Source organism: Myzus persicae, unplaced genomic scaffold, assembly GCF_001856785.1.
Source record: "Myzus persicae strain clone G006 unplaced genomic scaffold, MPER_G0061.0, whole genome shotgun sequence".
In the NCBI taxonomy this organism is placed as follows: Eukaryota; Metazoa; Arthropoda; class Insecta; order Hemiptera; family Aphididae; genus Myzus; species Myzus persicae.
Window position 1 is genome coordinate 204,325 of NW_019104056.1, and position 16,052 is coordinate 220,376.

Genomic DNA, 16,052 nt, shown 5'->3' on the forward strand with positions numbered 1-16,052 from the left:
CCCCCCCCCCCCCCCCCTATCACCCAACAAATAGTGGGGCCGGTAAAATGGTATTTTCCCGGGCTGGTCCGAAGTTCCAATCCGTCACTGATAAGAAACATCCTGTACCTACCTATATAATAATTCATAAATTAATGAATTGACTGAACCGGTCTGGTGGTTAGGACCTATATAGAGTCAGTACAGTGTACCTTATTTGAACCTTTAGAAAATAAAAAACTCTAAGGGTTGTTTTTAATTCGAATGTTTTCATAAAGTTTTAATGTAAAATGTATTCAATTGTAACCGTGTAGCAGTGACGACGTAACAAACACATTAATTACGGCACGTGTGAAAATGAACGAAACACTATAGAATTTAATGTTGACAGAGACAAGAGTTACAAAAATTAAATAAACTACTGTTATTGTTATACAGGTAAAGCGCCGCAGAGATACAAAGTTTTCGAAGATTAAACATAGGTGCCCAGTTTGTAAATTCAATATTTGGTTTTAGAATAATTCAAAATTATTTAACCGGTAAAATATTATTCAGTTGCTCGAAATCTCTCAGACAATAACATTTAGGTACCTAATATGTTTTTCAGTTATGTCAAAATGTATTATTACCTATATAGGCGTACCATTATGTACAGCGAAGTAGTGGCTGCCATGGGCGCCCACTGTGTGGTGCTGCGGGGAGGAGGGAGGTATGGCCATCACAATTTCAATGAACATTAATCGTTTTATCACGTTTTGTAAAAACAAAAAAAATAATATGTGCTGTGCTATCGACAATTTTTGACTTTGGTCCCCATCCCGGCTTACATTTCTGCGAGCGACTTTGGTGGCTGCTGTCAATGGGGGGCCAACGTACGTATATGTTTCTGGCACATAATTCTCAAATAATTCGCTCAAAATGTTTCAGATTTGTAACCCGTCTTACACTAGGAATCTTAACAATCTATTACATCTACCTGTGGGTTTTGTCTATAATACTACCTGCGTGTTTCAATTTTATTATACATGCAGTTAATTAATAATGAATAATATCTGGGTAGTGTTCTTTTTTAGCGAATTTCGTTAACCGACGGGTAATGTCGCCATGTCGGTACCTAACATATTATATTTTATTTTATTATAGAACGCGGGAATTTCGAAAATGGAAATTGGCACGCGTTCGTAAACGTTTGTACAAAATGTATGGTAGAATTACAATGAGTCCATAGATCGGCGAAAAAAAAAAAAATAACGAAAACTAGTGAATTGTAGTGTATTATTCCTACGGTTCGAGAGTTTTTCAGTAATGTCAAAAAATATTAATGTATTGCCCACACAGGCACACTATTATACAGCGGCGGCGGCGGCTTCTATATACCTACGCCGATGGTGGTTTATACAAGTGTTGTTACTGGCACCGTCGGTTTATACAAGTGCATTTAAAATTGGGGCATTGTTGTCATCTCGTTTGTCAACCTTTGTTTTCCGCCATATTTCGTCTGTCCGTCTCCGTCGCACGTTTTAGCATTTTATCATAATATAACTGTTTTACCGTATAGTTTCACTCTCCTGCTACAACGTTTATGCGGCACACGACGAACGACGAGCCCTTTACAAAATATTATACTATTATTATTATTATTTGTTTTCATTTCAGTTAAACGGTTCCGCATGTGTGCACTGCATGGCATAATACGCTACATCACGTATTATTCATCAAATTATTATTGTGTCTAATTAGAATAAATTTTGGGCGCTATATGCGATTACACAACGTGTTAAAAAATATAAAACCTCACAATTATATACATATACCTACGAGATATAAATAATTACTATTTCGGGGATCAATAAAATGTATCTCGTTTATAACAATTTATTATCGGGCCGCGGTCTACACGATTGTTCGCTTTTCTACTGCAGAACTGTCATGCGAATTAATCACTTTTTTCATTGGATTATTGTTTGCAAACAAACTATACATTGTTTAATGTACCTAATTCATCATAATTAATTTACATAAAAAAATGACGTGTGCCCATGATATCACGATATTATATTATGTATTTCAATTTTCAATACCATTTATGATATCAGATTGAAATGACCTACTTTTTTCGTGTATAGGTATTTTCGCGCATCTCGTTTAGGTACAATATAATGCACCTTTACACAATGTAACATACTGTAGAAACTATATGGTACTATAATACTTTAAATACAATATGGTGTCAAGTATTAGAACTAACAATATCGAATAAGTACATCTTTTTTTTCGTTCAACTTTTGAAGGAATTACTTTGTAAAACGATTACATGATAATTCAATATTCAGTGTTAAATGAGATCTAGATTTTATTATAATTAATTTTATATTAATTATTCACGGTAAACAGGTCTTGAATTTATAACTTTAACATTGCCTATTTTTTATGAAAAATATGACTGAGCTCTTTGTAAATAAAATAAAATGTTGTATACCATTTTATTTTTCATAATTAAGTTGAATTTAATATTTTTCAAATTATTTTACCTTAAGATAATAAATTGTAATTTGTAACGATAAAAAATTTTAAAAATGTCATTTAAAATGCATAAACTATAAATTAATAAACTTATTAATTAATTTGATTATCTCCATCACTATAATAGCTACAAATTACGATTAACAAAATCAATGTAATAAATACAAATTAGTAGATAGTAAAAAAATGCAATCTATTTTCTTACAACAAAACATTTTGTACAATCATATGTAGTTTATATTCACCTCAATTTAACAAAAAACTGATTTCAAAAATAATTTAACCATGATATGCATCTAGATATAATTATTAATTACCGAATAAAACATTTTTGTAATTTTTATATGATATTATAGTGTTTGGATTAGTGTTTTGATTTATGAATAGTGAATATACTTAGTTTACACCAAGTATGTCAAACTCAAATTATTAACTGGTCCAAATATACTGATTAGTTTACTATGCGGGCCGCACATACAAAATTATCGAAAAAAAACATTTTGTACACATTTTCCATTGAATTCATTACTTACAATACTATACCCAATACAGTTTATCAGAAGATAAGACAGAAAAGTAACATAATATGTATACTTCTCGCTAACATGGTTGTGATACGAAAAGAAAATTGCATAACTTTTTTCTTTTCAATTAATTGTTGATTATAATTGCTATTCGCGAAGCTTAAAAAAATGAGCCGGGTAAATGCCTATGGTTTACACATTCAAGTAGTTAGACGTTAGAGGTTAGGCTTATCTACTAAATGATTTTTGATATTGTTATATTTGTACAACTGTAATATTATTGGTCACCCGCGTATTATATCTTTTTTTTTTAAATAGTTAGGTACTAAGTCTTGTATTTTTGTAATCACACATATTATTAAGGTATGATATAGTTGTATGTCTTTATTTGATTCTAATTTCAAATATAAAACCATGTTTTAGGTTTTGGCTGTTCTATTCCATTAACGGACTCTTCTTCTTATTTATAGTAATAATTTCGCATATTATAGTTGATTACCTAATGATTATATTATATTTGTATTACTTTTTAAGTTTTCCCGTCACCTGAAAATAATTTGTCAGTGCTATAATGATTCTTTTGCAGACTGTCAATTAGGTATAGGTAGGTACAAGGTGTAACAGAAAGACCTGATAAATGAAATTACTTTTGTCCTAATCAATACTTGAAACTTTTTTTAAATTTATTAATTTGAATTTTGATAATTTTTTTCAAATCATAATTTTTGGGAAATTTCAGACAAATAAAATCTAAATCATTTGTCATCCATACAATTTTTATAACTTTTTTATGCGTTTAACTTGTATCAATTTTTTTTTTAATTTGCTAAGCCTGTCTGTTCTATCAGTATAATATTCGTAGACTTTATTAATATATTATTTAAGACAATTTTTTCTTCAAAATTAAAATAATTAATACATGGGGCTTTAATTCATTATTTTTATTTTTGTAATAAATGTATTATTTATGTGGGGGACTTCCACCCAAAATTGGAAAAAATATTTAAATTTCAGCTTATTAATTACCTAATCACCAATTTACTCACTAAATATAGCTGAACAAATACTATAATACATGCAATTGTTTTAAACACATCTTGTAAAATTAATAGTTACTCGATCGTTTTAAAATGTAATAGGTAATTAAAACTCTAAGTTAGTTTTGGAGCATTGGACGTATTGTATAGGATGATTGATAGGACAGGTACATAAAAATATTAAAAATCAAAACACTTGTTGTACCTAGTAAATATTTCAGTAACAGTGTTTTAAAGATCAGGTTAAGTACAGTTAAAATGCAACGACAATTTATGTACTTAAATTTAAAATAATGTGTACATTATTTGTACAGATATGTAGTTATGCATACAATTTAGTTATGATAATAATAATTTAGTATGATTGATAATTATTATAATTCAGTAGGCATTCAAAAACTTAACTTAAATATTCAGTTATTAATGTTCAGTTCTTCTGTATAAATTATTTCATAAGTATTCGTAGTTTTATGTGAATAGAGTGTACCGTGTACAATTTTTTTATTTTATAACTTAACTAGTACCAACAATTTATTTGTAAAAATTATATTATAATATTGTATAATGTAAAATAGGTTAGGTTAAATGTAAAATATGTTTAATGATAGAAAAAGAAATAGTTAAAATAATTAAATATGATAAAATTACGTTTTTTAAAATAATTCCACATCATTAATTATACACACATATTTGTAAAAAAACTGCATTCATTTGTTAAAATTATAATATTAACCTATTGGTTAAAAAAAAAAAAAATTAGGTATTATGATAGGTTTTTAATTTGACATTATTGTGTTATAATAATTAATAATAAAATGTACCATTTATACAGTGTATTTAATTGTAATTTATTTTATAACTTCTAAACTTATACTGAGTTTTTTTTTTAATGATTATGGAAAACTTATGGAAAAAACACAATTCTTAAGGAAAAATTATTTGTTAACAAATCAGTACAAAATAAATACTTTAAGCGATTTAGCGCCGTGTTTGGCCGCGTATAGATTGGCTCTTATACAATAGTGAATAAATGTTATAAATAGTAAAAAATTAAGGAGCGGAACAAAGTCATTGCTTTTTTTTTGAAAAAATCAAAAAAATTGTACAATAAACACAAACAAATTAAATTTAAATTAAAATAGGATTTATTTAATTTGTTATGAATTAAAGTTGATTACTTTCTTGTAGGCAGTTTTCAATCTGAGTCTGACTGTTCTTCGTCTACAAAATCCATAGACTTTGAACTGGAACTATAAACAATGCAATTTATAATTATAATTATTAATAAATAAAATAATAATAATAATAATAAATATAATAAATACAATAATAATAATAATTAATGTAATAATATTTTAATAATAATTTATAGTAATTTATTTATTTTTACAAAAACTACTTGTGTATGATACACATGAATATAATAATTTTACTTTAACAAAAAAAAGTATGATTTACAAAGAAACCCAAATTAAATATCACAATAAAATAAATTAAGTAATCTCTTATATTTGGAAACATAAAAGGAACAGAAACAGGCTCGAGATATCGAGTTTTGTATCTTAATGGTAATTTTTCAAGGGAATCTCAATTGAGTTCGAGATTACGAAAAAACCAAGTTATCGAAGTTCGACATAATAAGAATTTACTGTATTTTATTTACCTAAATACCTAATTATAATTTACCATATTTTAACTTACAGGCAGACAGTGTGAAGTGAGAAATAGATTAAATGTCTCTGCTTTTTCGATACTAAAATGTAATTTAAGAAACGTACATACCTACCAGTATGTAGGATGTACTCGTAGTATTTAAAAACCATTAAAAACCATTTTAAACATACCTCGCTGTTATTGTGGATAATCGATTGCTGGCAGGTAAACTCGCTCTCTTTTTCGTTTCTTCTTCTAGAGAAGAAAGGGACATGCAGAAAGTCGACCCAATCTCTCTGAGTTGTCTTATCCCTAAATGGAAACCCTGAAAATAATTATAATCATTTAAACACAATGGTTACTAATAATGAATAAAAACTTTTGATATTTCGATATCATCATAACTTATAATTGAATACCTTAAAAACCATTAAAGTATATTTTGAAAAATAATCAACTATGCCCTAAAAAATGCCTTTCCAACAAAATAATGCCCTTAAAAATTACCCAAATTGTTTAAATAAACACGCATGTAAGAGTAAAACGACGGTTTTATCGTTCAGCGTTTTTAACACTTTTCCATCTTAACTAAATTAACAATAGTGCAAAAATGCATAATATCAAACTTATGCACACACGATAAATAAACATTATACTCGAGATGGACGCAATCACGATGTATCTAACTATTAAAGAAATATTTTTGGTATGTTTTAAATTGCTTAATTTACACTTAAAGCTCGTACACTATATTGATATGCACTAAAATGTAGTAAAATGACTTGAAAATTAAAAAAAAAATTAAAAAAAGTTTCATCTTTGAATAATACACCTGAAATGCATTGTCCTAAAACACACAAAAAATGATACTCTTTGCGTTGAAACCCGGGCTTTACTTGTAATTTTATACAACTACAACGCTTAATTCAGTCTACAATCAAAATACAATATAATATTAAGTACTTTATATTGTCCTTCGTCACAACCACAATAACTCGTCTCCAAAGTATAACTCCTTTTTACGCCATAGCTTCTCCAAACCGTTATTCTTGCAGTGGTTTCACGATTTCTTTCTACTTTATAATTACACTGCGATAACGAAAACGATGGACAACAGTTTTGCATTACAATCGGTAATACCTGAAAAATACACATTAAGTATACAAATGATTAATTTTCAACACATAATTGTGTAAAATTATATTTAAGTAAATACCGTTTAAATGTAATTCATTATATTTTCAGTTTATAGTAAGAACTAAACTTATAATCAAGGATGATATATTTTTAATTACATTAAATATGCACTGAAACTGTGTAATTGAATAGAAAAAAATCCATTTCGAAAAATGTTCGTAAAATTAAGAGGAAATCATTTTCAGTATTGTAATGTACCTATGGCTCATAATATCTACATAATATTTTAAACTTGAACATTTAAATTTAAAGTACTTTTTGTAGTTTTATAAACAATTAATCTTAGTAAATAATTTTTAGATATTTATCAAAACAAGGGATGGTCACTGGTTATTAAATGGTTACATGATACACTGAAAAATGTATATTATAGAATGTACTCACACGGACTAAGATACCTTAGTCTGTGATTACCCATTAATACATTGTGTATCTCCATAGATTGGAAATCATATAAGTACCACTGCTTTTTAATTTAATGACTTCTGTCCCAGCTATAGTGGACTTGTTGACTTCTATATTAAGCTTATTTTTTTTCTGTATATAGTTATTATTATTTTTTAAAAAGAATAAATTGTATGTGATTGAACTAGTTCATTCTTATAATGACTGACCATGAAATCCGTTTCATTTTCATACTTAGACAAGTCCATTCTTGACCAACTTTTTTTTGCCGAGCATCCATAAAAGAAACAGTTTTTAGTGTTTGAATGACCATGGAAATCACAATACACATAAGGAACCTTTTTCATTACATGTGTCATGTATTCCAAAATCCCCTATAACAATTAAAATATTAGTTAATTTATGATAATAATTATTCAACCAACAAATTAATATTACTTTTAAATTATATATAAATATATATATTTATAATTACATAAAATCAACTTTAAGTTTCTAAGCACAATATAATTATTAAATTAGTCGAGTGGCTATAAGAATAAAATTATATCAGATAAGGTATTTAAAATAAAATTAATAATTTATGTGTCCTAGCATTGTGTGTAACAGTTAACCGTAAAATTACAAATAGCATTGAGAGATTAAAATCTTTTATTGCTATAATTTCAGTAGTTATAAACTTATAACTGTTAATTACTATGTGAAGATCAATATTTCACTTAGTTGCGTTACGTAGTTACCTATAACCTACAGAGTTTTAAATATTAATTCGAGTGTTAGAGTTCTCACCAGAGTACATAAATAATAACAAATTGAGCCTAAAGGTTACGTATTTCGTAGGTAATGTGTAACCATAGGGTATAAAGAATATATAACAATGTTATTCATTTAGATAAATTTAACCGGGTGTGTTTATCATCTGATTTAAACTATACAACTGAATTAAATAATATTATTTAAGTTTTAATCTGTCCATATAAAGAATAAAATAAAAATACGATGTGTATGGTAAGTAATAACTCAATGTTATAAAGTAGGTACCTATGTTATAATGTAAATTTCTTTAATGCTTCAATCATGTTTAACAATATAATTAAAAGAAAAGTTGTGGTACTATTCATTGTGATTTATCAGTATTTATCTATTAATACTGTAACATTTTACCAATAATAATAATATAAAAGTCGTAAAGCATTTTTACATGTTATAACGTTTTTTTAATGTAAGTAAGAAACATCGTAACATAAGTAAAGAATTTTGAAAAAGATTAATGGATCTTGTCATTCCATATAATACCTATACTATCCTAACTTTTAAGTAGCTTGTATAAAACACTTTTATCGGAAAACGATCGTACCTATAAGATAATATTCTTTTGTTACTTGTTATCGGTTTTTGTGTAAACACTTTTGATTAAAATTTGATTATTGAATTTAGAAACACCCAAGCAATAAATTATGGTATATACTATATATGTCATATATGTACCCGAGCATGAAATATTTCTGGATGCAGTTTTGGGTCAGGTGAACTCCATTTTCTGTTCAGGTCTTCGTTGGTTAAACCGCATCGGTGGCTAAAACAGATAAGACATATCGTATCTATATATGTTGATCTCATTTTATTTTGTAAGACACTATTGTACATATTTTGTTCAATGTGTATTTTCACGTGGCGCCAACGGATTTATCGATAATAAAATCGCATTCAAGGGATTCGACACTTTGGCGCCAGACAAACCTTTTCGCCACGGGAAGTGCCTACGAAGATATAATATAAAATTCACAAACCGGGGTGGGTACGATCCAAAAGTGGGTGCAGTATTGTTAATGCGCGTTAACGATAATAACACATTATTTATGATGATATATTGACCGATGATCACGATATAATACTTTAAAGATGTTACTTTTACAAGTGAGATTGTCCCGTATAATATAATATAATGCGTTTCTATTGTGGATTCAATATTGCACCATGGTGGGCCATGTACTACTCAGTCGGAGTATCTTTTACATACGTCAATTTCTACATAATATAATACGAGATGTGTAAATTCCAACACGAATATAAAAAGAAGAAATGTCCTACACGATAAAAAAAGCACGTATGTAAGTTCAGAGGAGGAAAAAATATTATTATTCATAACTATATAAAATTATCGTAATAGATACATTTCATTTTCATACACTTTGTAATTTAATAATTGTTAAATCAAACGTTTTTTTTTAAAGACAGTATCATCAGTTTGATAACTTATACACCTAAAGTAAAGTATACTTTTTTAAAAATTGTCGAATAATAAAATGTACGAAAATGAAATGTATAAAATGCACCTATATTATGATATTTTTATATTATTTTTCTGCCATGTAACACACACCACTTTTTCACCGTGTAGGAAGTTAAGAATTATCTCATTTTGATATTTATGTAGGAATTTACACGTCTCATAATATTATGTAGGAATTTAATGTATGCAATTTTTTACTTGCTACTCTCGAGTAGGAACTTGCGATTCCCCTTTTTTACCACAACATAACAATATAACATATTAACGTAACAATATTTCGTTCATTATTTTATTTTTCATTAAAAAATGTAGTGACATTATATGTATATTGTATGGGCAGTGGGCACCGCAGTCTAAGATTTAATATCTGTCCGTTGTAGGTACTGATAGGTTCCACATTCATGATCTTCGTCGGCAGTGTACTCAGTATATTACGTAGTTGGAAACCCACTACAACTAGTCTAATATAAGTGTATGTATTGCGTCCATTCAGAGGTTTACCAACGAATTTTGTATTAAATGTAAGCTTCGTAAAGGTTTGTATGACGCGAATGTCACAGCAAGTGGCGCCAACCAAAAAGTGCATCGTTATTTACAAAAAAACCATCATTAATATCTGCACGTGTGCGTACTGCACCGACAGCACCAGTGATATAATCTATACTGCAGTTTTCAGCAGACGAGCATAATATCACGTTTTTTATTCGAAGGCGAGCGGTAGAAGATTTTTATTTTTTTTAATATCAATGTCACTGCGAACAAGTGATAATTCGTTCAGTTATAACAACAGACACACAAATCGCAATTATTATTACGAATAAAATATGTAGGAACTCAGACTGCACATTATTAAAATGTCCGTCCGGCGAACATTTGTATTTTATTTAGCGACTTTAATAGCTAACGACATAATAATATCTAATTCGATTTTCTACAGCGTGCGCACGTAGGTAGGTACACAAACGTCGCACAGAAAAATGTGCCATGAACATTGTTAAAACGAGACGGAAAACAATGCGAGAATTTTAATAATAATAACATCACCACCGGTGCTTCGAGAAGAGTCCAGAGTGTTCGGATAATAATAATGAATGCGTCGAAGAATCTCCAATACGATCGTGGGAATTTTATTTATAATATTATTCTCGCCGCCGCGACGGTGTTGGGTTTTTTTATATTTTTTAATACGTTGTTCGCGCGCGCCGATCGGCCGCCGGGTGTTTACATATATTATATTATATTAATCTGTAGGTACCTATAGTGTACCTATCTACACGTTCGTTCGTTCGACTACACACCATGCTCCGACATGTCGGGCGTAATTCAATGGTGGTTGTATACGACGTGAGAATTATGTAGGTATCGTTTGCGGATTATAATGATAATAACAACACGACCACTCCATATAGGACGGAACACGAGCACAATACATTATACAGTATGTTCCAGAAGTTTCGTAAAGTGATATAGAAATTCTAATCGAATGGAACAATTTTTTTTTAAAAATTCCAAAAAATGTATTTATACCCCCACATTTTTTAATTTTTCAATATAACTATTTTTTGATCATACTTTTAAACACCGTCCAAAAAAATATACATGATAAAATTGAACGAAAATCGACCGAGTTAAAGCTGCAAATTTATAAGTTCTTGATTTTTTAAGAACAATATAGTCACCAACAAAACACGAATCGATGCGCGTACCTACGGAGAATCGTTTGCGAATTACTAGTCCACCCATGCGGTGTCGGCACAATATTATACGGAAATTTGCCCAAACAATAACGCCGTTTAGAGGACACATCACGCGTTACCGCGTTACCATCTTCGTGGGTACAGAGTGGTCGCAAACGCGTTAACGATCAAAAAATCATCGGAAGAAAACGACCCGATCGCAGCAGTCGTCCTCGGGCTAGTAGATATTTAATTATACGATGAACACTGGATGTATTATTATTATTGTATCATTCTTCTAGTCTCTCGGGCTTAAACGTTATAATATTATACCACGATATACTTAGGTTAGGTAACAACATCACTCGTCATCACTCACGGCGGGTCGTTATATATTGCTGCAGTGTATAATATTGTAATATAATATTTTTTTTTTATAGAATATTATTATAATGGTCTCATCGTTGACCGAGGGCCTATATAGTGTGGCGGTGCCCGCGGTCTGAAATATTAAATTATGTCCGTGTCCGTGGACCGGGGAAATCTTAACGACCTCCCGGGGGGGTTTATCGGGTTATCATGACTCATTATGGCTCAACGCGAGGTGGTGTTGTTATTATTATTCTTATTGCCGTCATCGATTTGTTACGGACACGGAAAGCTCTGAATGCACAATCGTTGTATACGGCGGAGGGTATTTTTTTCATATTTTTTAATCTCGTTACTATAATCACACACGACAGACCCGGCGAAGAGAATACCTACCTATCTATATATCATATATGTATGATTTATTATATGAACCTATGTGGCCAGCCCTCGGGAATCGCATGTGCGCAGTCAAAGTGCCTTGAACTCCCAACACATCGTATAGTATAATATATCGCGAGGTGTAAAGCTAATATTAAATAGCCGTTCTGACGTCATAATAATAACAAAACAATTACTGCACATTTTTCACACAGACCGCGAATAACAATCAAAATAGAAGTAACACTGCTGTTACCGTTGCAATTGCTCATTATTCAATAGTATACCTAGGTATAGTAATAACGACGATGCGACACGGACAACGGCGTATATTATTAAATAAAATATTTATAAGGCGCACTCGTACGTGGACAAATATATTATAGGTACGTCGGACTGGTTGGAGCGATGATTGTTTTCCGTTCACATTATTTAAGTATGAGGTACCTATATAGGTACATAATTAAATTAATGCTATAGTGGATATTTTATTTTGCATTGGTACTGTTAACCATATTTACGGTACCTATACCTTCAAATATACGTATGCTACATGCATGTGCACGCCAGTGGTCTCAAACTCGACATACTTAAAAGGTTCGCGGATGGAACATTTTTTTTTTAATCATTTTAATAATCAAATAATCAAAAATAAACAAAATAAATTTAGACAATAAACTTTAGTATTTTCGTCTATTGGTCGTATAATATTATTATAATATACTGTACACCTAACTGTATTTAATAGATAGGTACTATAGGTATTACAAAGATTTTTATTTTTTGTATATTAGTATTATTTATTTTTATTTTTAAAATTGTTGAAGAAATAAATTTAATGTTTCTTGTGAGCTAAACGTATGTACCTAATATAGTAAATTGTTCATAATTTCAAGTTATATAGTCAATGGTCAATATATCTTAGTCGACGCCCACGAACGTCATTTTGAGATGGTAATATTATTAATTTTTACAAAAACGAAAATCGGGTTTCCCAGAGGAATTAATAAAATATAAAAGTAGAATCATACGTCTTACAGCTAAACAATTTTGATTTTATAGACATATACTAACTGCTAGCAACTCGGTATGTAAGTGAATCTCTCTTCGTTTGAGTATCCCTTGGTCGGGAAGGAAGAGGCTGAGGGAGTCTATAGTCAAGAGTGTTCTAAGGTCCTAACTCCTAAGGAGTAAGCAGTGGCGTTGGACGTGTAGGTATTATAGATAGTTAATATAGGTATATAATAATCTATATACCGTATAGGTACACAATTCGTATTATCAAAATATTATATACTATAAGTATAGGTAATAGGTACATTAAATAACTATAAATTACGCTATAATATTGTTTACTACCTGCGTTAAGTTTAACATTTCTAATAATTAACGAGTTATTAATATGTCGTGTTAAAAATGTGTGGTACATCGGTACTACACTATATAACTACAGATCATTTTGAATTAATTATTCACTAAACACTTGTACTGTTATATTATTATAATATACAACTAACATGTTGTTTGTTTTTTAGTTGGGATTACATTATTATCGTGTATTTTTTTGTTTCAGTGTGAGCTGTTAGACGCACATAATATCATTATTACATACTTGTTTCATTTGCAGAGGGAAGATAGTATAGTACCACATACAGTAATATATAAATGTGTACACCTACGCCGACGCGTTTCCATTGTTTGTCTACGAATAAAATTGTAAGCGCATTTTAAACAGTCCGCTACAATGGACTCGTACGCGACCAAGGAGACGGAGTGCGTTTCCGGTAATCATTCATATCCTCTTAAACACACACTCGCACACGTGTGCACACACAAACGCCGGACGCGCCGTAGTCGTTTGGTCCAGTGTCTCTCAAAACAGCCGTTAAATACGATACGGCTGGGGTGGTGAAAATAATACGTTGCATGTATGCACTGCGAAAAATGTAAGATGCGAACCCCTGTACCCTTCCCCGGACGGAACCGGGCTGTTTCCGGTGGTGGACGGAAATTTGCGGAAGTCGTCTGGACTTAGCCGAAAGACGCACTCTGCATCCGTCAACCACCCGCGTCCGACTAATTGCTCATTCATCGAATGCTCCGCGGAGTGTAATAACTCGCGCGCTGCAACCCGGCGGCAGTGACGCGACGAGGCGCGTTTGTGTTATTAATGTAATCGTTTTTAATAATAATAATAATAATAATTATTATTATTATTGTATTTTCATTCCGGAGTCGTGTGCATTATTTTTTAATTTGTTATAACATACCCAATTCACGTCCGCCCGCGAGGATTCAATCCCGACGCGTTCGTCGAGTGCGCTGAGACGGTTCGAACAACCCCAAGGTTATGCGTGTACCTGTACAATATTAGGTATAACAAGAATGGGAAAATAAAAAAAAAATCATTGTACAATTATTATTATTATTAATATTGATATTACCTATATAGATATTCATAGCCACTGCCGTCCGCAGTGGACGACTCGTGATTTGACTTATTCCGATAGATAAATACCTCTATATTCATACACGGCGAGAAGACAATATACAATGCATATCATAATGTATACCCACACAAATGCATTCCCCTAGCCCATGTTGTGTATGTAAATATTAACTTGAGGCACACACGTTTTGATCCTACAATGACGAGTGTTTTAAAAATGCTAAACAAGTGTGTACATGTTAGCCAACCCGTCGGGTGGACTTCCGTTGTAGGTAGGTAGTAGGTACCTATACCAAGTCAGACGTGAAAATTATTAACTAAAAAAAAACTCAAGATCAAATATCAAAGGGTAGTCTAGACGTTGTGAATCAACGACATTTAAATATATAATATTGTAGAGGGTGCCCACATGAATATTAACTTACTGTTTTAACTATATTCGTTAGAAGAATACGTAATTACGTATATTTAGTATGACTTGAAGTGTAGGCAAGGTTACTCAAACATTTTTAGTTAAAAATTGCGTTTTACGTGGTAGAGAATCACATCGCATACGAATCGAAATATACAGTCTTTGAAAAATAAATAAACTCGATAAAATTGTTAAATATCTATGGATATGCAGGCAGAGCTGCTGACCGTTTCCGATTAGAATAGTTTTTGTATACAATGATTTTTCATTTAATTCAAATTTATCACATCCATTGCACTTCCCAGGTACTCAATGACGAGGTATACTTAAAAATCTACAATACTTTCCTGATATTTATTTTGAATCTGAAAACACGTAAATTTGGAACAGTGACAAAAGGGCTGTTTCTTAAATAACTTTTTAAAATAATAACATATTTAGACAATGTCATGATGTAGTTTTCAATACATTCTGGCATTTTTCGAGTTTTTCGATGTATGTAAATTTCTTAATTTTAAATCTTCAAAATAAATTTCAAAGTTTGACTTACTGGAATTAAAAAAAAAAGTTTAACAAAGTAAAGTCACATTGATATTTTAACGACTTTTTTAATATTAGATATTCTCCACTATAGACTATAATAATATACAAAATATCAATAACCGAATAACCGTTCATCTTAGAAATATATAACTTCAAAATAATGTTTATCATGATAGAAAACTACGATGAGCGTAATTTAGGTGCACATTCAGAGTTCATCGCTTGCACTTCGTGTCCCATTTCAAATGTATGGTAATCTTCGGAAAGCTATTAGGGTAAGAACCTATTTAAAGTCATGACATTTTCGTGACTTTTTTACTTATCAGTTACCTCAATAGGTACTGTTCTTTAAATCGGTACCAACTAGTATGGCTTGATTTTGAATGCTGACGTGAAATCCATTTCACAAAGTCAATGGTTTTACTTTCAAGTAAATTTTAAATTTAAATATTTTTATGAATTTCAATTTATATGCATCATCATATTTAATTACTGATTTCGTTGTTTTATTTCACCAACTCGTATTATCTATTCTCATTAAAAAAACTGTATTTGTATGTTACAATAAAGCTTTTATTTTTCCTAAGTCAGAATGTATGTAAAATTGCAAT

The 16,052-nt window shown here is 30.3% G+C and overlaps 2 protein-coding genes across 5 annotated transcripts in view; one reads left to right on the forward strand and one right to left on the reverse strand.

Annotated features, from left to right (window-relative positions):
* Positions 1 to 4,624, forward strand: part of LOC111038160 — a 13,344-nt gene extending 8,720 nt beyond the window's left edge. Inside the window, exon 4 of the mRNA XM_022321137.1 lies at positions 3,450 to 4,624. Coding sequence (XP_022176829.1) covers positions 3,450 to 3,576 — 127 coding nt within the window. The 3' untranslated portion in view covers positions 3,577 to 4,624. The remainder of the gene's footprint in view (positions 1 to 3,449) is intronic.
* A 266-nt stretch (positions 4,625 to 4,890) lies between these two features.
* Positions 4,891 to 16,052, reverse strand: part of LOC111038134 (cytosolic carboxypeptidase 1-like) — a 51,602-nt gene continuing 40,440 nt past the window's right edge. For 3 of the 4 annotated variants that reach the window (XM_022321090.1, XM_022321089.1, XM_022321088.1), the window contains exons 20-24: positions 8,807 to 8,894; positions 7,528 to 7,692; positions 6,680 to 6,856; positions 5,908 to 6,041; positions 4,891 to 5,313 (exon numbers count right to left, since the gene is read on the reverse strand). In XM_022321090.1, the coding sequence (XP_022176782.1) occupies positions 5,259 to 5,313; positions 5,908 to 6,041; positions 6,680 to 6,856; positions 7,528 to 7,692; positions 8,807 to 8,894 (619 nt within the window). In that variant the 3' untranslated portion in view covers positions 4,891 to 5,258. Of the gene's footprint in view, positions 5,314 to 5,907; positions 6,042 to 6,679; positions 6,857 to 7,527; positions 7,693 to 8,806; positions 8,895 to 16,052 lie in introns of those variants that run through there. The other variant, XM_022321091.1, reaches the window with a different exon arrangement.